The sequence below is a fragment of the Triticum aestivum genome, chromosome 3A (genome assembly GCF_018294505.1).
Source record: "Triticum aestivum cultivar Chinese Spring chromosome 3A, IWGSC CS RefSeq v2.1, whole genome shotgun sequence".
In the NCBI taxonomy this organism is placed as follows: Eukaryota; Viridiplantae; Streptophyta; class Magnoliopsida; order Poales; family Poaceae; genus Triticum; species Triticum aestivum.
This window is the reverse complement of record NC_057800.1, coordinates 645,777,753-645,800,261: the sequence shown is the minus strand read 5'-3', so window position 1 is coordinate 645,800,261 and position 22,509 is coordinate 645,777,753. Positions and strand designations below refer to the sequence as shown.

Below are 22,509 nucleotides of genomic sequence, written 5' to 3'. Positions count from 1 at the left end.
ACGGACTCCAGATCAGCCCTCCCGGGAGGTTTTAGGGCTTGGCGGCGGCTCCGTATCGTAAAACGCGATGATTTCGTCTCTCTTATGTTTTTTCTCTCTGAAAGCAAATATATAGAGTTGGAGCTGGCGTCGGAGGGCATCCAGGGGGCCCACGAGGTAGGGGGCGCACCCTAGGGGGGGCGTCCCCCACCCTCGTGAGATGGGTGTGGGCCCCCTGGTCTTCATCTTTGGCGAGGATTTTTTTTCTAAGATGTTCCGTGGAGTTTCAGGTTATTCCGAGAATATTTTTTTCTGCACATAAAACAACACCATGGCAATTCTGCTGAAAACAGCGTTAGTCCGGGTTAGTTCCATTCAAATCATACAAGTTAGAGTCCAAAATAAGGGCAAAAGTGTTTGGAAAAGTAGATACGACGGAGACGTATCATTACTCATAGATGGTTATGTTTTTCAAATAATTAATGGCTTAAAATAAAGGTGTATAGAAAGTAATATTAAAGTGGTTTCTTATGTGGGGAGATCGGGGTTCATAACACTAGTAGCATCACTTTTGCACATGATATTCAAAATATAAAGCACAACTATAAATATAGAGATGATACCCCGCATGTTGCTACGTTAATCGAATGCAGATATTTTTTGAGATTTGGCAGCATGAAAGTTTAGTATTCGAATTAGCAAAATGGAAAATGAAACTAAAATACATATTGTATACTTATATTTGATTATCATATAGTTGTAGAACATTTAATGAATATGAGTAGCATGCGCGGTGCATGTTAATGTGAGTCTTTTTCATACATGGTGGCATGCATAGTAGCATGTTTACGAAATTAACGTTAGTGATGCATGCATGGTGGCATGATGAGTTGGCATAATTGCATGTTGAGATAATTAAGTTAGTGGGGATCGACTATTTAGGTACACTAGATGATACCCCGCACGTTGTTGCAAGAATATTTTGCAACATATTTCAATGTGATTCGTTGTATGAATAATGAATAACTGAAGTAATAATATAAAAAGCTAAAACTGAAAATACATATAATTTATTATGTTTGATTACTATATAATTGTAATTTTTTTATTAAATCTAAATAGCATAGTAGAATGAAAATTCTCTTGGATGTTTGCATGTTGGGATGAGTCTTTTTTTCATGCATGTTTAATGATGAAGTGACATGCTTGCATGTTGGAAGACATATGATAGTGAAGGTGGGCCTTTTCTCATGCATGATATGAGATGATGTGGCATGCTTACATGTTGAGAGAAATAGTTAGTGGAGGCTAACTATTTAGATATAGAAGATAGAAGATATAGGATAAGCTCTATAATTATATACGTGGTACCTGAAGACCTTCATTCAACGACCTCCTCAAAACAAAGTTGTCCGTTTATCTCTTTCATTCGATAAAATAGTTGCCTCCTTTTTAGTACATATTAGATATAATTAATATTGCACTTCTAGGGTTTTGTCACCGCAAGGTACATGTCCCTCATTTGCAGCAAGTTTCTCCAAATAGGGGACTATGTGCTTTTATGCCTAACATGTCTAAAACAACCCAGAGAGAGAATTTGTTGCCAAACCCTCTATTCTGCTTCTAATTTTCAACACCACTTACATAATAAGCTCACATTCAAACCCATGAGATTCTTGACACCCAAACCTCCTTTCTTCTTGGTTGTACAGATAATTCACCATTAGAAGTTCGCCATCCGATCATATGATTTTTTTTATTGTCCACGTTACGAACGAAAGATATTCTGACTTGGTCAAACTTCTCAATGACAGGTAACGAATACATTGACATTGACACGTGATATTGACAAGAGCTAGCCAGGCAAGAATTTACCAGGGCGAGTCTACCTCTAAAATACACAGAGGCACTCCATCCTTTTATGTACCTTCTCCACCAAACTGGCCTAGTCAACAACATGAGTAGTCACACACAGAAAAGTTTTAAGTACTTCAAAGGCCAACGACCAATTTGACAGTTGAACATATTTAAGTACTTCAAAGGCCAATGACCAATTTGACAGTTCAACATATTAGAATAAAACTAAGCTCGGATAATTGTATTAACAATGAATTGCTCTTTTGAAAGTTAGTCTTCACCCGAAAAAGAATCCTCAAAAAAACAAAAATCTAAAGCAGAAAAAAAAAAGCGCCTACAAAAAAGCATGGCACAAGAGAAAGGCCCACACAGCAGCCTCAGTGAAACTCCTGATGCCCTCATCGCCTAGAAGGCCACGCATAAACTTGGAGGTGATTTGTAATGACTACAACTTGTGAACCTTGACACCACCACTTGGCACTTGGAGTACTCAACCAAAGAGTGTCGAATCAACATGTCCGAAGCCAATGTTCCGAATAGAAGGGCCATGGCATCAATAGCCATGCTTATAAGTTAGACCATTTGGAATGAAAGAAATGCAAGGGTCTCTCGTTACAAGTCCGCACCACCGAAAATCCTAATTGAGGGCATCAAGAAGGAAGCAAGACTTCGGTCCACCATAGGTGCAAAACATTTGACACAAATAATGCCGGAGAGTAATGGCCTTTTGTATTTTGTTTGGACATGTGTCGTCCTTTTCTATAACCGAACACTTTATTTCTCTCTTAATTAATGAATGAGGCAAAGGTCATGCCTCCGTTTCGAAAAAATAAAAAATCTCCCGCTTCACCTCATCCTGAACAAGCATGATTGTCTCATCTGCATACTGAAACATGACCGATATTGGCTTGAGCACTCTTCACCATCCTAGCCAGACTACCAGCAGCTATATTGGAAAGGAAAGGGGGTAATGTTGTCCCCTGACTCACCCCACTTGAAGCTGACAAAATACGGGCCATTAAGTATGACACACATAGTGCCATTCTTAACCGCAGAATGAATCTGCTTGCCCCACCTCTCAGAGAAACCTTTATGCATGCAAATATGTGAGTGTTTTGTGCATGGTGTGGCATGTACAAAAACGTCAAGTGAAGTTGTGCTAGCATTTCTCTATTTTAGCGAGAGGCAATGAGACTGGACCAATGACTGAAGACTTCTGCTAACAAGTGTAATATAAACTGCTGCTTATAAATTTACAATGCCGGTCGTCGTCACGGCGGCTCATGGTACCATTATTAACATCAAAAACATCAATTCACCAGACTGACGGCGAAGTGGCTACGGATCCAGTTCACACGCTCACAGGGAGCTTCTCATGCTTCGGAGGCAAAACTGTCTGTCTTGGTGGACTCCTCCGCATCAGACGGCTTCGATTCGTGCTTCGCTGCCGCTTTGAGAACTCGGTCCTGCACCGCCGTCGTGGAGGGGGACGTCGCCAGGCCAATCTTGTTCGGCTCTAGCTTCTTAGCTGCCCACGAGAACGCTTCCGCGCCCACTCTTAGTGGGGACAGCAACAGCCTGCGGAAAGAGAAGGAGAGGGGGAGAATTTGTGATGGTTCTAATTTGTGCTCGAAGTTTGAGCAGTGGCAAGCTTAAAACACCTGAACTACAAAATGATGGAATGAAAGCGCACCACAGAACACAAATGTCACAAGCCAGGGGAACTTACTTTAGGTCTTGCAGAAAATCCTCCGAACCCTCGTACGTAGAGAACCGCAGGTAGATTGTCTATGACAGTAGAAAAATATCAGGTGGCAGGGCATAAACATTGTCGTTGACACTTGACAAATGGCCACATATTTTAACTTTTTGTAGTTGACGGTAGTAGAAAATTGCACAAACTTACATTGCTTGTATCCAATCATGATGCACATACATACTGAACAATGAATATGCTATGTGCAAAACATTTAAAAATGGAGAGTACTTACCAACCCAAGACTAAGAACACCGATGTACTGCAAAGTCGTCTCCCATTCTACAATCAGGTTCATCCATAGTCAATTCATCAGAAAGTAGTTTGAAGTGCTTGCAGTTTACAGGTTTCACCTAACTAAAATTTAGAAGCCCAATAAAAAATATCTGTGGGCATTAGGCCAAAAAGGCCAATGATGCACATTTAAGTGAAATGGCAAATAAATCAAACAATGGGAAGTGGTTTAGGTCGATGCCTAACAGAAGGACAGTATATACCAGGTAATGGAGAAGCGGTTTTCAAAACTGTTTAACTGCAAACATTCCACCAAGCAATACCTTCTTAATTTTACTAAAATGCCATACTTGGGGCAGCCCCAGTGCATGTAGCTCCCGCTTGCGCAGGGTCTGGGGAAGGGTCCGACCACTTTGGGTCTATTGTACGCAGCCTTTCCCTACATTTCTGCAAGAGGCTGTTTCCAGGACTTGAACCCGTGACCTCATGGTCACAAGGCAGCAGCTTTACCACTGCGCCAAGGCTCGAATTGCATCAATTTTTGCTATGCAAAAGAAAGTTTCCTCTTATGTGTATATATCCTAAAGACCATTCCCTCGTACTTTGTACATGAACTATTTGTCCTTTGAATCGAGTGTCACAGCCCTTGCCCTTTGTAGCAAAACACATGACTATCTGATACCCCTTGGTGTCAGGAGGACCCATTTTAAAAACCATACATGCTATCTCCATACTCTACTTACCTAGCAAAGCATAAGTCACTGCTGAGAGGCCCTGTGCAAAAGAAATCAAAATTAGCAAGAAAGAAGCATGCCATCAGCTGCTGCAGACACCCATAAAAGAAGAAGTGGCATGTATGTACCAGAAGAGATCCAAAGACAAGTGTAGGGGTGGGCTTTATGCCTTCTAGGATTTCCTCGGCATCCTACACACATTCAGAACAATGATTCAAGTGCTTGACACTTTGATAGTGATAAAAGGCTGGAATGTGAGAGTGATGACAAACACCAAACCCTTTTATTAAATATCATGCACCAATAATATACGAAATATGAATCCACTACAGTCACAAAAGATCCCAAGAATCATTCAAATGATAGCCAAAAAGTGAAGAAAATTGCACAAATGATTCTCAGGTGTGAATTATTACCTCATTTATTACTGTCAATGCAGTCTCAGGTTTCAGTTCTTTCACACGAAGATTCTTTGCCCAAGATTGGAAACCACCTTTAACCAGGTAAGGTTGCTGCCATCGAAACATTCAATATTAGACAGAAGAATAGTGCATGCAGGGAACTATGAAGAAAGAAGCATACAAAACTTGTCCTCAAGAAAAATATATCCAAAACTTGCCTGCACACCAAGCTTCTTCAGTAGCCTAGCAATGGACTTTGATCGGGTTCCATTAGCATCCATAATGATGACCTTTGAATCACCCTACAAAAGCAGGTGAAAAACACAGTACAGAGACTATATTACTTCTTGTGAAGAAACATTAGTATAAATATCAGATACAAGCCTCAGTCAAACAGAGTAAGTACCTTAACCAACTTCAGGTTGCGGATTACAACTGCAACCAAAGCATCATCAACTTCATTTCCACCTTTAAGTAGCTTCTTTGTTGGACCTTTGATCTGAATTTCAAAACAAATGTATTAATTATCAATAAAGAAATATATTTTGTAATTTCACCATTTTAAAAACCTTAAGACAAAGTGGCTAATAGATCATAAGAGTAATTTCATATTCTTTAAAAATTAACAAACACAAATCTTAATACTATCAGGACAAAAAAGGACTTTTCGTTACATGAAACAGCTTTAATCTTTACGGATAGACGTACAAATTTTGGAGCTGAATTCAGGGGAGTTAGAGAAATTGTCCAGAAATTAGTGGGTGCTTGAATAGATATAATTCACCAAAAATAGAGCTTCTAGAATTAGGAGAGGAACAAGTAGCACTCTAGATCTTCAGTTCACACCAGACATACCTCAGGCGAAGCAACACTTGCATATTTAGATCTAGCTGCACGGCGTAGGTCAGGAATTCCATCTTTCACCCTCAAGTCCTACAGAACATAATTTGATGAGAAGCTGCTATAGTTGTTAAAAATAACTGATATATCAAACAGTTGTGTTAAGGTACATCTAATTGTTCAGTTACATGTGCTCCACAAAGGACACAACAAAGCCATGCAGACCTCCAGTACCTATGGATGCTTCACTAAAAATGTTTATGTTCACAAAGGTAGGACATGAGTGAAGAACTTGATAGTAAAGTGTTTCTAAGAAGCAATCAAGGAATGACACATCCATTTGCTAAAATATTCATAATTAATCTTACATTTGGACAATTTGCAGAAATATCATGAACCAGATTCGAGAGATATCTTAGATGAAAAAAGGACATGAACGGAAGAAAAGGCTAATGAGATTTACAATCTCTTGCCTCAGGCCGAACATCAACAAGTACGGCTTTGCCATCACTTTTCAATAACTCCAATGTCGATTCAGGTGACAAGTCTCCAGAATAACCACCATATGCGAAGAGCCAGTAAGATATCCTACAATGTTACAAAATTCAGGACTTCACAAAACCAAATGCAGGAAATGTACCAGTACAAAAGAAATGAAATTTCCCTTTACCCTATTGTTGTTGAACCTCCAAGCAAAACTGCTAATTGAACAATTGGGTCACTTGGGTTCAAACCAACATTCTTTCCGATGCCTTCGATGATAATGTATACCTGAATCAACAATTTACAGAATATTTTCAGTGGCCTCATCAACAATTGGCTCAACAGTTTACAGATTTACTGCTAGGAGTGTCTTAAAGGGAGACTATTGCTACAAATATACCTGTTGAAGGGCACTTCCAATTGGTCGCAATACTATGCTAGCTTTCTCCTCGGATGAGTTCAGCAAATCTTTGACATTTGGTGGCAACGACGACTTGGCCGAGCCATAGTAGTATACGAGGGACGTGGTTGCACTGCCCAGTGAATCCTCTGCAACAACAATTGCCTTCCTAAGAACATCAGCCGCCACGGCGCCAGCTCCGGCCACCTTATCTTCAAATGCACCGGGAACGTCCGGGACCCCACCGGCGGCCTGCTTCTTGGTGGCAGCCACCGAGGAGGTGATGCCACCAGCGACGCCCCTTATCGCCTTCCTGTAGGCCCCGAGAGCGTCGTACGCCGACAGCCTGAGCTTGTCGTAGCCTTCGGTGAGCGCGTCCTCCGCCTGGAATATCTGCTTGCTGAGCTTGTCGATGAACCTGGCCACGGACTCCTCGACGCCGGTGGCGTCGGCCGGGAACGTGGTGGGCATCTCCGCGTCCATCAGGGCCTGCTGCGCGGCATCGTCGGTGACCGCGCCGACCACAGCGTCCGCGGCCAGGTCGACGGGCATCAGCGGCGGGTCAACCCCAGCGCGCCAGAGGGGGTCGGGCAGCTCGGCGGCGGAGGCGAACCCCCGCACGATGTCGTCCGGCGCGGTGGCGTAGGGGGAGACGATGGCGGAGTCGGAGAAGAGCGGGCGGTCAGGCACCGCCTGCGCGACGAGCGGGTCGGCGGCGAAGGGCCTGAGCGCGCCGGCCTCGACCCTCCGCAGCGCCCGCGCGCCGGCGGTCACCGGGCAGAGCGGGGAGCATGGGGTGGGCGCGGCGGAGGAGCAGAAGGGCAGCATGGCGGGAGGGGTGGTGGCATCAGACGGGTGTGGCCATGGCGCGCGGGGCGGGGGCGGGCACAGTTCACGAGTGGGGTGGTGGTTGGGCGCGCGCGTGTGTGGAAGAGGCGCTCGATCCGGGGTGTGTGGAGCCGGTGCGACGCCGGGATTCGGTGATCTGCAGCATCGTGCGCGCGGGATTGCGCGGATTGGTGCTGGGGCACCGTGCGCGCGGGCGTGTGGCTCGCCGGCGTCGGGGGTTGGGAGGTGGACCCGTCCCGGCGCGCCGTGTGCCACATACGCTCGGCTCCCTCGTTGCTCCGGTCGTTTTCCGGTCACCGCGGTCGCTGTTGTTGGGTGGCTCCGCCGTTCCGGTCTGACGTTCGACGGTAGGTGTGGCTAAATTCGTGAAGTACGAGTGCGATTTTTTCGAAGCACGGGTGCATGGGAGCACTTTATTTTAAATAGTTCAAAAATCACGTTTAAAAGTTTTTGAAAAAAATGTTTTTTTTGTTTTTTTAAATATGGATGTTTAGTACACTGTATAAAGTTTGGTGATGAAATAAGTAACCATGTAAGCTACACAAAAATGATAAAATGTTGATTTCTAAATGGAGAACAGTACATGTACCGCTTATTTTTGCCACAGCTTGCAGAAATGTTCTTACATGATTGAAATTTTGCAAGCATCCAGAAAATTTGTCAATGTTTTCCACACAAAAAAAATCAAACTTTTATAATATTTTTTTATTTTTTTCGAATTTACTGTTCACCCTGAGGTCATTTGAGCTCATGAGTAGAATAGGGCTTTCGGGCCGGAAGCCCATCTAATTCGGTGTCATTCTATTCCGAACAATTCCACGTTATCTCCCAAAATCGCCTAACACTAAAAAAATACTACCTCCATTTCAAAATATAAAATGTTTTGGTAGTATAGTTTAGCTAACAAAACGTCTTATATTTTGGAATGGAGGTTGCGCGCATGTTACAAACTTGAAGCGCATGCTGCACTTTGGTGCTAAAACTTCAAAAGGGTTGCGGTGTGGTCTCAAACTTAGCACGCCTGTGATGAAAAGCTCACGGACCAATCACAACATGTCCGCTCGCAACCACATCAGATGTGTTTGTCGAGGTGGAAACGCTCTAAACGGCCAATGCAACGTTGCTGATAACCCCCACGGTCTATGGGCTTGCACCCCGTAGTCCTTGAACTGTTACGACCCCCCCCCCCCTCCCTAAACTTATGAAACTCGTAGTGAGCGATCCGGAAAAAGATGATAAATGCAGCGACAACATAGGCCACATGCATATAACATATACAATACTTACTAAAACAACCAAAGAAAATAGATAAAATTTCCCGCAAATAAGCATTTCTGCACTATTGTAATTTAAATTTCCTGCAAATCTCATCAAATATTTGCACATGTTGGTACGGATCCTCCGCGTTGTCACCTGTAAAATGCTTACTCTGCAACAGTTTGAGTAAACTCGGATTAATTTCCTATGTTTCATCATTGGGGCTCAGGCCTAAAGATGTGATGATTTCTTTAAAGGGTGGTCCCAAGTTCTTTATTGCGATGAGTTGATACACATGTTCAAGCTTGGCCATGGTTATTAGAACCTGGTAAATAACTTGGTACACGAAATAAACCAAAACATAAAATAAAGACCAAAGGCTCTTAACTCCACGACATCAACGCCAGAAAGAACTTGATGTCCCGCAAGTGCATATGGTTGAGTTGTAGTCTTTTCTAAGTAAAAGTATCAATTTCACAAAGAGCATAGGAAATGGTTTTTGCCTCTTATAGAGGTTTACCAAAGTGCCTGCAAGTCATCTTTGGCCCAAAGAAAAGTGATGTGCAAGTAAAAATATTGAAAGAGTGTTTTGAGAATAATTAAAGTAAGCAAATAATGAACGAGGGAGTAAATGAAGTGATGAAATCTTCAATAGCGCTAAGGTGTTCCCAAGGAGTCCAGATTCACAACTAGTATTTTTGTTACTTATTTGTGCGAAAGCACAGTTTTGGGTTCAGATAACTTATCCACTTTTATATGCTTATTGTGTGGGCGAAGCCAGATAAAGATATATGCATATTGTCGCAACTCTGTATCAGGCACGACAGCACCATCCCTTCCCCTGTCGAGTGAAGGCAACGATGATTAAGGGTCTTCCCGTCGATGCGGCAAAAGAATTTGGTGTCTCGGTTATGCCTTTTACCAAAGGTTTGCGAAGCAGGGAGATAACTTTTGTCACCGCAGTACCCCCTCTTCCTAGCTCCCCAATGATGGTAACATCCTTTACATTCATTACGGCAAAATTTGCGAGGTCGACATCACACAACATCACGAAGAATAGTTAGCACAAACTTATAAAGAGAATCATGCATCTTATTGGCATTCAGTAATACACATACTAGGATTCCTTCATATCATCGAGAACTAGAGGGTTTACTCAGACACAGAGACAATAAACCTCATCCTGGTGATCATGGCAATAACGGATGAATGATTAATGTAACACACGTATGAATCCACACTAGGGTTTGGTATTACAAAGAGATGGATAAAGAAATCGTATCGAGGTGTGGATGATGACGATGGTAGATGTCGTAGTCTCCTTGATCGAGGTGTTGGAGTGGCGGTGCCCTACTACCGATTCCTCCTTCAGTTCCCGTTCGAAAGTGAGGTTTTATGCGTCTATTTTGTGGTTCTAGTCTCTCTCTCTCTCCCTCTCTCTCTCTCTCTCAGTTTCTCATACGTGAGATCCGATCAAGCAAAAGTGAAATAGTCGACAAGGGAAAGGCGGTGGGGTATGGTACGAACCGTGGTACAAGTGGGCAATGTTCATACCACGCGCCGTTTTCTCTTCTAAAAAGCCCTACATGGGTGGTTTGGTTTCGATTGACATTTTCTTCATTTGGTAACTTTTTTACGAGGTTCATTTGGTACTACCTCTGTACACAAATATAAGACGTTTTATGTCACTAAGGGAGAATGTTATTATGACATCAATTAGCATGTGCCAAATAAAGGCACCTGCGCGTGGACGAGCAGGTTGGAACGATGAAGCTCACAGCTTGGAGGCTGCATGGACAGACTCTAACGTCAAATACAGTAATGCTACACCTACGTATTGCTTTACGAATAGCTACGTAAACCTTCCATCCCAAATAAATCAGCCCCCCTAATTTTCACTGGATGGGCCCCCCTCCCTTTTCTTTTCCAATCGGACGTTTTTCATCTAAGGGCATGTTTGGATTGTCGTTTTCCATTCAAATACCCTTGTAGAAAATACAGACCTCTGTCGGCCGTTTTATTTCCGTCCGGAAATCCTTTGCAGCTCGATAAGTTACAGCTGTAAATTAAATACCCTTGTATTTTTTTTGCATGGAAATACCCTTGTATTAGAATACCCGATGTCAAGCGCAGTCTAAGCCTCTTCGTAAGATACGTAAAAGTATGTCTAGTGCCCTAGATATGCCCTAGTTATTGCATATCTAAATGAGTGAATCAAGCACAAAGAAGAAAAGAAAAAAGAAAAAAAAATATCCACACGAATCTTGACGTAAGATTAATGACATAGGACTTAGATGTGCAATACTTATGGCACATCTGGATGCGCTTTAGCAAAACTGTAAAAGTATTTACGTAGGTGTAGCGTTGTCCCGTCAAATATCATGCACTGGACGAGGGCCAAGACAAAGACCAAGGGGGAGACCGGGAGAGGGAACCTTCGTAGATTGTGCAGGGGGTCGATTCGGATGCGGGACGATTGGTGTCCGATACCTGATCAACTCCGTACCGCTTCAACCATTATAACCCTTTCCTTCATACTCCACTAACCAGTATTCAGTATATACTCATCACGCTTTAACTGGCCTTCTCTGACCCCGATCGATCTTTTCGAAAACGCTAATCCCAGAAAAACCTCGACGTACGCCAGCAAACAAGACCTGCCGGCGCCGGGAGATTAGCCATGAGCGCCGCCACCACCTACCTTGCGTGGCAGCAGATGCGACGATCGCGTGAAGCCAGGGTGGTGGTCGGTGTCCCACGCACCGAGCCGTTGCAGATGCGACGGGAGGGTGAAACCTGGGTGGCGATCGGTGTCCCGCTCCTCGAGCCCTGTCCCCAGTCTAAGCCTGCCCCCTGCCACAAGCCGTTGATGAGGGTAAGATAAGATGCACCCTCGAATTTTAGAACCCACACTGGTACTGGTAGTATGAACTTTATTTCTCCAACTTAGTACTCGTAGTAAGAAAGACATTTATATGTTTGACATTACAAAGAAAGTTAATGGAATGTGTATAAACTTGTCAGCGTTTCTTCTCTTCTGTAAAAGTGTACGAACGTCCCTGTTATGTGCAAAAGATAATAATGAGTTACTTGACTTGCGCTCCGTAGTATTCTATTTTGTACGATAATCCAGTTCGGTGCCTGGGCTCAGATGAGCCCGGTAAACAGTAATGTGCTTAAAAATAGTAAAACAATAAAAAAAATTGTAATTTTTTGACAAGCAAGATGCGCATGTGCGTGTAAAAAATTTATGAAGTTTGAACATTCGAGGAGCACACGGAAAAAGACAAAATCGTGCATGAACAGTGTTGTTTTCAAATGTTTCTCACGTATCTTTTTTTTTTGCCACGAGCTCCTCGAATGTTCATACTTCATGAAATTTTGCAGGAACATCACACATTTCAGCATCTTGCATCACAAAAAAATGATTTTTTTTCAATTTCTTGTTTATTTTTTGCGACCTTATTGTTTATGCCCGGATTCATCTGAGCCCGGGCACCAAAAGGCCGCACTCATTTTGTACACACAATTGCTAGTATCACTTTTTTCGCTTGAATCTGATGAAAGGGAAAGTGTGATCCGATGTAGTAATGATTTTCTACTTACATTTATTCTTTGCAGTGTTTCATGATCGCGGTGGGAATCATATATACGGTTATGCTCTTCATGGTGGATGGGCCACTCTATGCGAGGATACTTGCCACGTGTGTGATTTGGATTGTGCCGATTAGTATCCTCAGGCTCACATTTGAATCCGATGATCATCTCGAGGATATAGCTTAGTCCTGATCTATCACTTGGTTGTGGTGAGGAAAGGATGATGATGGCAACGCGTCTTTGACTCGCTTCAGTGTTTGTAATCGTCGCTAGCTGGTTTATGGACCTAGATGTGATTTCTACTACTTTTGATGTTCTTTATACTACCTTAACAATTGAAAGTTTTTAGATGGAATAGATATAAAAAAAAGTTCGAAAAAAAACTTAGTCTTGACCTGTACGTGGTGAAATAGTAGCCTTTGCATTTTCATATATTATATATACGTGTATACACTAGCAAATACTCCCTTCGTTCCAAATTACTCGTTGCAAAAATGGATGTATCTAGAACTAAAATACATCTAGATACATCCATACATGCGACAAGTAATTCGGAACGGAGGGAGTATGTCCGTGCATTGTAACGGAGAGAAAATATTACACATCCTTTGCCCGATAAACATGGCTCAAGATCCACATAGGTTCACGTCCTCTACTTCAAACATGGCACCCCTTTTTGAAAATGGCAGAACGGTCATGATTCGCTATTTTCTTGTAAGTTTCAAATATGGCATGATGAATATGGGATTATAGATTAGAAGATGCTCTCTTCATTCAGAAATACTTGTCGGAGAAATGAATGTATCTATATGTATTTTAGTTCTAAACACATCCATTCTTATCCATTTCTTCATCAAGTATTTTCATTGAGAGGGGGGTATTAACTATTTTGTAGGTGCATTTGAATCTATACATAATATTAAAGGACAGAAACTTTCATAGTTCTTCATACGTCATGTCATTTATATCCGTTGATTTTATTTAACTATAAAGATTGATGGCTGAGATCTCTTTTATTTTTTCTTGTCAAAAAGGTAAGATTTCCGTTCCATCTCTTTCAATTGATCACATCAGACCTAGCGATCAAAATATTTTTTTTGAATCCTAGCGATCGATCTCTTCCTGGCCTAGCGATCTATTTTCTCTCCTATCTAAAAAAGGTAGCGTCCCTAATATCAATCTCTTTTTTTTGCCTAAAAAGAAAAGAACAACGATCTCTGCATCTCGTCAAGCTGTCCTTTGCTAATTGCTAGCAATGTTGGCCCAGGTAAAGTCGTTAGGGGCAAGCCCGGCCATCCAGCCCACACGTTTGATTTTGACATATTGGGCAACCGATCCAATCCTAAGAGACACTAAAAAAATACAAAAGTCCAATTTATACTTCTATATGGCAAGACGTGCACAGCTGGCTATGAAATCAATCTTTTTTCCAAAAAAAGGAGTAGAGCGTACGCGCACGTAGAGTTTTTGTGGGCTTTTCTTGGGCTAGCTTTGCACGTAACATGTGTCAATCGTGAGGATCTAAACTTGTGAACCAGGCTAGCACCACCTCTGGGCTTCTCTCTTTCTCTCGGCGGCTCCGGCGGCTCTCTGTATAGTTGTACCATTGAGTCGGCGTGAATTATTTATAGCTGCAAGGGCACATCAACGACATGACGGACGACGACTGTTTGCAAGATAAACGAAGGCGCTCTATTTGTTTATTACTTTTTATTTATGAAGTGTGATTGCCCTTCGTACAATACATCTTCATATAACATAGTGTACATTGATTACATGTCCCATTATCTAAGCAATGCAAGGTAAGCAGCGGCGTGCCATTTGTGTTGTTTTTTATGAAATGTGATTGCCCTTAGTACAATACATCTTCACATGACACAATGTCCATTAATTACATGCCTCATTACCTTAAGTTAATCTTATATATGCATCTGACTCTCTCCTTAACTCTAATCCTAAGACCAAGGCCGGCCTCACACACTTCCTCTGCCTCCAGCCACCTCTTCACTACAACTTTGTGCCTCGGATTCGACGACAACAACGAGCAAAATGAGGATGACATGTACGGGGGCAACTAAGATGAGAGAGTGAAAGAGATAGATGGCAGGAAGGGGTAGAGCAGCCGTCAAATGCCATGTCGCCATCCTTTACCGCATCCCCATCCTCGTAGCCCTCACCGAGTCATGTGCTAGAGGAGGTCGTGCGGGTTGAGATAAGCGAGAATTGGGTTGTCATCCTGTTGAGCCCATCTACAACATATATGTGGTTCATCGTGTAGCCACATGTCCACACTGGTAGCCGTGCCAACCAATTAAAGCCTTAATGACGCAAAACTCTCATGGGCACCGCTGGGCAGAAGCCCGCTTTGCTTGACCAGCTAGCGCCTGTCATCAACGCATAAAGCTGTTGGACCCGGAGTCTCTGGTGTCACATGATGGATGGCGTGTTATGCTTTTACTCCCGTTGCAACGCACGAGCATGTTTCCTAGTCTAACAAAAAAAATGAAAGGATCAACGCTGGCTACTGGGCCGAATTGCACTCAATGCAGCCCATCTGTTATCCATCGCCTAATTAAATAAATCAAGATAAAAGAGAGAGAAAAAAAGGGTTGAGCTGGAATTCAAACCCGGGATTTCAGGCTAGATAGTTACGTGCGGTATCCATTATGAATGACTTCAGTTTCGTTAGAAAAGAGGTTTGGGCCTACATGAGTTAGCCGGCCGGCCGGATCTATGAAACAGGAGAGAAGAGAACTTTTCGGTCGGTCGGTCGGTCGGTCTCTCTCCTCTCTTTTGTTGTTGTTAACAGTCAGGGGCAACTTGGTTCGAAAGTGTAACGAAATTGACGGAAATGCCATTCAGGGAAGGAAATGTAGATGCAGTGTCAAAAATAAATCTTATTTTAAAAGAGCCAAACAAGGAATTCTCTCCGGGAAAAAAGTTATGATGATTACGAACAGCAACCCCCGACCGCCCTGACATCCCTGGCCCCCGCCCCTGCGTCGTCGTCTCGCGTGTTCTTCTCCCCCCCTCTCTCTCCCGGATTCGTATCCCTCCCCGCTGCCTGGTTCGATCCAATTTGTTCTTCCCCCCCGCGCAATTTGCTGCGCCGACGGCGACGGGCCACGGCGCGCATGCCCTGCCGGCACCCGCACCGGCACAGGCACCGGAGCGGCGCTAATTGATTCCCTCTCATGTTGGCATAGGTAAGGAACCCTAGCTCCACTGGCTGGATTTTGGAGCCATGAGCTCGTATTGTTTCTGAGGATCTCCGTTGTGGCGGCTAGGGTTCGACGCAGCTGTGCTTTATCCCCCCATCTATTCGCTGCCGATTTGGTTGCTGCGTGTCACCCTGGTAAACCAGGACACACCCGTTGCCCCACTATTTCCTCTCCTTGCCCATCTGGGTTCGACCCCGTAGGGCCTAGCATAAGGTGTCGGCGGAGCTTATATTGTCCTAATAATGTTGGGGGTTGAACTGAACTGAAGCCCGTTGCTGACCATCGGTCTACTCGTGAACTTCAGGTTGCCAGAAAACTTCAGCAGGGGAAAAAATGGTTCAGCTCTTTCTGCAAGTGCCGGCAGACGACGGCAGTGTCGATACAGATGCTGTGAGAGCGAGGAGGTCTCTGCTGGACAAGGCTGAGTCGGTGATCAAGTCGGTTGTAAGGTCCGGAGGCCGGTACGAGGCTCGGATGTGGCTGTGCAGTACCGTCTCGTCGATTCATCTGCTCGATCCGCGTGACCAGCGGGACCTGTTCCTCCATCTCCTGGAGATGAAGGACTTGAGGCGGGATGTCGCTGCACGCCTGCTGCGGATGATTTTCGACAAGAAGCCTGCGAAGGCTGGCTCCGTTTTAGCGAAGAAGTGTCATATGCTGGAGAAATTTTTTGAAGGCAGGTTCACTAAGAACTTGATTTTCTTTGTATTATCTGCTTCTACTCACATAGGTTCTACTTTATTTTTGCTTGCTGCAATTCACCAGTTTATGTATCTAGTTTCCAGAACTTACTTTCTGTAGTTAAATATATTTAAAGATATTATGTTAAGATATATCATCAGTCCACGTTATGGTTCAGCAAACTATCTGTTCAGCTGCTTAAGCTTATTCATAATGTAAGATCTGCTTGAATAATTTTTGGTTAGTGCTGTACTTGATGGTTATGGTAACTAATGCCCCTTGCTTGTGGGCATTGCTTCAACAAGTTAGAGTGTATGTCATATTAGTAGCATATCATGGCATTACAGTAATGCACTGCCATAAACTAACAGAAAAAACGAAATTATGTTTTCGTTACGTTGTTACAGTAACACCTGCCTCTCTTCCTGTTTCTACGTGCCTTCGGGTAGTGATCACTTTTCTGGATGTGGTGTATTCTATGGTTCATCAAGAAACATCTTGGAGTTATTAACAGGAATTGCTTGCTACATATACATATGCTCTTGTAGAAATGTAATTTTCTAACATAAACAGTATGTTATGTTCTGCCTACCCTTTACTCAAAATCTATGTAAGTACCTTTTTATGCTGGACGGCTTTAATAAAATCTTGATCAAATTAAGCAAAACATGTTTAGGCGTTAGAGCTTAGGTACAATATTGTTTTGTCTTTCATCATGCAATACAATAGAATTTAGTTCTGATGCCACTTCTTACATGTGATCTATCATTGCTTACATTATATATTATGACCTGCAGGAAACCCTGAGCGGATACTGCAATGGTTTAGCCACTTTGCTGCTACTGGGGAGTCAGCACACAAAAAGGGTGCTCGGGCACTTGCTCAGTTTGCATTTGTTAATCGTGATGTTTGCTGGGAGGAGCTTGAGTGGAAAGGCAGGCATGGTCAGTCTCCTGCTGTTGTTGCTACTAAGCCTCACTACTTTCGTGATCTTGATGTTCTCCAGACAGTGGAAAATTTCCTTGAATATGTCCCAGACTTCTGGTCTTCAGAAGAGCTTGCTGATTCTGTCAAAGATGGTCAAATACTGCAAATTGATACAGAATATTTTGTAGATCAATTTGTCTATTTGATGTATGAGGGGAATTTCAAAGATGTGTGGCAAGTAGTTGAAGATTTTCTGATGGAGGAGCAGTTTTCCACCCTGTCTCAGTATGTTCTTATTCATCTAGACGAACAAAGGCTTCTTCGTTTCTTAAAAACATTAGGGAAGCTCATCAGTCCGGATGCACAGTGCACAAAGTTAGCATTCCCATGCTGCTGGCTTGAGGTTCTTTTGTCGGCACATATTGATCAGATATCTCTTGATGAACTTATCCTATTGAACTGTGTCATTGCCAAGGGTAGACAACTTTGGCATCTCATGAATGACGAAGAACACGAGGAAGAACGAGGGAGGATGAACGAGCTTGTGAGGACCATGAATGACTTGACTGATGCTAATCATTTTGCTCTCATAAAGGATTTCATGGGTACAAAGTTTCCTGACGCACTCAAGTGGATAGGCATCCAGTCCTGGGTAATTTTATGTGGTTTGTCAAAATTATGCAAATCAGCTGTTTCTTGTGAATCTCTGTTCACTGGTAACAGCATAGAATTTCGCAAGGCTTATGATTATTCATTGGTTCAGAACGATGGGCACTCAGTTTCACATACTTCAGATACTGATGAGAAGGATCTGACTAGAAGTAGTCATAAAAAAAGAAAGAGAGATAAGAAGAGAAGACGACATAGATATGATTCCGACGAGGATAATGTTGATCAGCTGCTTGAACTGAGAACTTTCACTGGGAAGAGGGCTATTGAATCACAATGTGGAAGCTGGTACCTGTCAACTGATGACTTCTCTGCTCCTTGGGACATTGTATGTTATCTTCTTGCCTTCCCTCTGTACTATTTCAACCAATGTCTTCAACAGAGAACTCATCAATTTTTATTTCGTACTCATGGCTGTCATCTTACTCATGCAGGCCGACATACCGGATCACCTTTCTACTTGTTATCTTAGAGTGTGGCTGAAATGGGCTTGCTTTAGATGATCCTCCTCCTTGTGGCACATGTGTGGCAATCATACTAGCTTCTCTGGTGAAGTGGAGCTGTTTATACATGCATTTTCCCAAATGGCATATGCAATCTTCAGACCATGCATCCTGATGGTAAGTGATCGCTTCCTTTATGTCCTACTTGTTGGGTACCATGACATTCATTTCTTCTGTAAAATGCCCAAGTTCAAAAGTCTGTAAACTTTAGAACCTGTAGTTTGATGACTTTTGTAAGTTTTAAATTACACTTCATGTGTTCATCTTATAATATCCATCTATCGTTATGTAAACTTCCGTAAATCGCACGTAGTTCCAGCATTGTTTTACTTCCATATGACGCTACCCTCACATTTGTCACTTCTTTTTTCTCTTTTGCAGATTCATGCATTTTGGATGTGTTAACTGCATGAGTTCGCACGATACCCTAGACCAGAATGTCTCCTGGGGTTCATCCGAGTAGGTTGGTGCCAATGGAAATTCCGGCTACATGGACATGGAAAATAGCTGTAGTATTGCCCTGAAACAAGTTTGAATGCCGTTTTTGATATTATTACAGATCTTAGTGTTGATCACGGGGTAGTACAAACTAATCTGCAGTCGTAAGTATGACCCGGTGATACATCACAGTTTGTAACTGCTCTTGGTTTTTCTGATTAAACGTATTCTAGATGCGCATCACCAGCACCAGCTAAGAATTTTGTACTACATATGCATCTGTGTTTCTGTACTGGCTGCAGTTCCTGGGTGCAAAGTCTCCAAATTTTTTTCCTTCACATTGGAACATATATATAGCAGTGAATGCGATGACGAGACATCACTATTTGGCAGCTGAACTCAATTTTTCATTCAAGAATGTCTCGGTGTCAATCAATCAACTGCTAGTACGTCTAAACTCTGCGGATGGAACAAACTGCATGCGACATGAACCGTTCATGACTAGAAACGTTTAGACAGGCCACATCCTTCAGCAATAGAATGAACTAATATGTACATTTAACATCCATTATTCATACATGCAATGAGTAACATGAGTTTGATATCCAGCGGTTTTACAAATCAGAACATAATCGAACCATGTTGTTCAAACGTGGAATGTTGTCCTTTACAAATAGTATGGACAAACCAGAAACCCGTTTTAGCCGGATCTCCAGTGCCCAGCACCTGTGGCTACGGTCTTGCAAGCAGTCAGAACCGTGAAGGCATCTGTTTCCTCATAGCCCAGCAATGCTCGGTATCTTAGGATGTAAAGAAGTACAACCCGTTGTCGCTGGCTTCTGGGACAATCTCCAGTGTCGAATTTGTGAGTACTGCAGATGTTCAGAGATCAAGATTAGCATGGGCACCAGGGGTTGAACAACACATAAGTAAACTTAAAAGCTTCTGTATAAGGGGTTAAAACTTACCGATGGGATCATATGTTGGCAGGGAGATTTTTTTAGGGCAATGCTTCGACTTCGATAGGTTCTTGTACATTGCCGAAGTAGTAAGGCAATCGCGAGGCTGGAATAAAATCAAGATGAGTTTGTTGTACAAAAAAAATGACTGAAGTGGAAAATGTGCCAATTATGAAGAGATTTGCATTTTGATGCAAAACACTTGCAGGTATTCCAACTTTGGGGACATAGTCAAATAGGTTATTGAAAATTAACCGACAGTGGAACCTAACCAACGCCTGTTTATGACACAATAGGAGGAAGCAGCTTTGAGTTCTAAGAAAAAAAATTGAATGAAAGTAAGCTGGACAGTACAGACTCCAGACCAAAATTTCCCAAACACAGTTATGCCATTCCATTCAAATAAAAATCGGATTCACCTATTTTGTTATCAGTATTTAGAGAGATAGTTGATCGTATTCCAGAAAGTAACATGCTTCAAATTTTAGCAAATGTAACATTGTAACTGCAACTATCAGTTCTGTGGGGGGGGGGGGGGGGGGGGAATTAAGAACGTGTTGCTGTTGGTAATCGGTACCACATTAATAGTACTTCATGTCAAAAAATGAGGATTCCTATCGGCCTGCGTGTTGGACATCATTCAGAACGGTTGTGGCAACATTATTCCTTAAGCAGTGAAGTTCTCTTCATGCAAATAAAAATGAAAACTGAGGAGACCTGTCCAAGGACAAAAGATGACTCACCTTCAAATCCTTGGTGAAGCATAACCTTAGTTCTTCAACTGAGCCCTTCTTGCATATGATCTGCGGTGAGCCCCCAAAAGCATGCTTGATGGTATCAATGACATCACTCAGTGCATATTCTTTACCGTTGGAGACCAGGATATCTCCAGTCGCCAGCATTTCCTGCAATCCCAATCCAAATTATAACAATGTAAAAGAGACAAATTTCTATGAACAATTTAGCAGGAGCCAAATTCATACGCACTACAATTCGAGTGGTTTTAAGTTTGTTTTCTTCGTCAGGAAACAAAGCTAATTTGAATAACAACGGTTCAGGTGCTATAGCCAACAAAAGAAACCACTAATTCCTGCAAGAAATGACAATAATGCGCTACACCTAATGAGTCAATGACCAGATGCTTACTGTAACGTTATATTTGTAGTAGAGATCAAGGGCGGTGGTGAAGTACTGTAATTCTTCATGAACAACAGGGGCCGAGCATGTTCCATGCTTCTCTGTGAAAATTAAACAAATGATGGAGACTTAGCAATGGAAATGAGACAATGTTTGCGCTCATGGATTACTAAATTAGCAACCCTCTTTTATGACAACAATCCAATTCATTAGGTCAAGCGGATTGAAGAAAATTACCCCACTAAACGATAGTAATCCACGAATGACCGATCGAGCAGCACATGCCAATGTCATTATGCAAAACAGCAGGTAAGGGGAAACAGCACAAAGGTTAGTGACAATTCCGATCGGTGGGTAATTTTAGAGTTCAATCCGTCAGTTCTGACACAATACCTCATGAGCCCAGAAGGGGCCCCTGCCACTGAAGCAGGTGGAAGAGGTCGAACAGTAGAGGGACGGCCAGTATTTGTCCAGAGTGGGCTTCAGAGGCGTTAACTAGACCAAAATCAACGAAGAATACACGGCAGAACCATGCATCAACGAGGTCAGCACAAAACGAATGGAATTGAACTTGGGCAGGATTAATGAAGCCAGAGCGGCCACGTATCAGTGACAGTGAGGTCTCTGCGGACCTTGTCCATGTCGAAGCTGGTGTGGCGGCAGCACGACGGCCAGGTCCCGTCATCGTAGTCCGGCCACAGCCCGTCTGTTCCGACAACGGAAAATGAAGCACGCCGGTGAGGGAATTCACATCGACCAGAAACCGATATAGAGCACAAAATTAAGCATGATGTTCGCCGTGCACTTACGGATCGTGAAGGTGTGGAGCGCCTCCGACCTGCAACGAGGAACACGGAGAACAAACGGCGTGAGCACATGTGCGCAGGGCAGGATGGTGAATCGAATCGAATCTCCGGAGCGCCAGAAACCCCACCCGACCCGACCCGAACGAGAGCCCCGCGCGCGCGGATGAGGCGGTGGTGGGGAGAGAGGAGAAGAGGGGGCCGGAGCACGTACCGGCAGCAGCCGTTGACGGCGCAGCAGTGGCGGGTGGAGGAGCAGATGGTGCCTGGCCACTGCAGCGCCAGCGCGAAGTAGTCGAACTCGCGCTGCTCCTTCCCCACCGCGGCCGGGGCCACGGACGCCCGGGCGAGGCCCGTGCCGAACAGGCCGGCGGCGACCAGCGCCCAGACCGCCAGCAGGCACGTCGCCGTCGCCGTCGCCGTCGCCATTGCCTCCGCCCGCCGCGGTGTCTCCTTCTCCCCCTTTCCTTCCCTCCCTCTGGCTGCCGGGTGGGTCGTAGTTTCAGAATTGAGTGTAGTATACAGAGACATCAATACGCAAATCGGGCAGCTTTAAATAATGGTGCTGTTAGCATCCCTCGTGTCGCTGGCAAGTGGGGCCCTCCGTCCTAGCAGGTAGGAGTACCTCTCCGTCTATTTTCTGCTTTGCTTTCGTGATTCAAAATAAAATCAGTTCTCTACCGGTAGCTCTGCCGTTTTAAATCCAAACGTCAACCATCTACTCCCATTTCATTCTCATGACATAAAAAAATCTATAACAAGCTGTTTTAGCTTTTGAATCTAA

The 22,509-nt window shown here is 43.5% G+C and overlaps 4 protein-coding genes across 4 annotated transcripts; 2 read left to right on the top strand and 2 right to left on the bottom strand.

Annotated features, from left to right (window-relative positions):
* Window positions 1-3,039: 3,039 nt before the first annotated feature.
* Window positions 3,040-10,584, bottom strand: LOC123057076 (uncharacterized). The gene is made up of 13 exons (XM_044480232.1): window positions 10,531-10,584; window positions 6,685-7,890; window positions 6,472-6,572; window positions 6,275-6,389; window positions 5,817-5,894; window positions 5,368-5,460; window positions 5,180-5,263; window positions 4,977-5,072; window positions 4,689-4,751; window positions 4,570-4,600; window positions 3,828-3,874; window positions 3,566-3,624; window positions 3,040-3,414 (listed from the first exon to the last, which is right to left on the bottom strand). Exons 1-13 carry the CDS (start codon window positions 10,582-10,584, stop codon window positions 3,210-3,212), a joined length of 2,232 nt encoding a protein of 743 aa, XP_044336167.1. The 3' UTR covers window positions 3,040-3,209.
* A 775-nt stretch (window positions 10,585-11,359) lies between these two features.
* On the top strand, window positions 11,360-12,817 carry LOC123058902 (uncharacterized). Its single transcript, XM_044481573.1, has 2 exons — window positions 11,360-11,665; window positions 12,412-12,817. The coding sequence occupies exons 1-2, from the start codon at window positions 11,471-11,473 to the stop codon at window positions 12,571-12,573; spliced, it is 357 nt and encodes a 118-aa protein (XP_044337508.1). The 5' UTR covers window positions 11,360-11,470; the 3' UTR covers window positions 12,574-12,817.
* A 2,527-nt stretch (window positions 12,818-15,344) lies between these two features.
* On the top strand, window positions 15,345-19,164 carry LOC123062868 (uncharacterized). The gene is made up of 5 exons (XM_044486550.1): window positions 15,345-15,593; window positions 15,913-16,284; window positions 17,087-18,213; window positions 18,320-18,505; window positions 18,770-19,164. The coding sequence occupies exons 2-4, from the start codon at window positions 15,942-15,944 to the stop codon at window positions 18,386-18,388; spliced, it is 1,539 nt and encodes a 512-aa protein (XP_044342485.1). The 5' UTR covers window positions 15,345-15,593; window positions 15,913-15,941; the 3' UTR covers window positions 18,389-18,505; window positions 18,770-19,164.
* A 215-nt stretch (window positions 19,165-19,379) lies between these two features.
* Window positions 19,380-22,246, bottom strand: LOC123062869 (ribonuclease 2). The gene is made up of 9 exons (XM_044486551.1): window positions 21,940-22,246; window positions 21,732-21,760; window positions 21,555-21,628; window positions 21,316-21,417; window positions 21,160-21,163; window positions 20,932-21,023; window positions 20,529-20,690; window positions 19,795-19,891; window positions 19,380-19,698 (listed from the first exon to the last, which is right to left on the bottom strand). Exons 1-9 carry the CDS (start codon window positions 22,152-22,154, stop codon window positions 19,628-19,630), a joined length of 846 nt encoding a protein of 281 aa, XP_044342486.1. The 5' UTR covers window positions 22,155-22,246; the 3' UTR covers window positions 19,380-19,627.
* Between the last annotated feature and the right edge of the window lie 263 nt (window positions 22,247-22,509).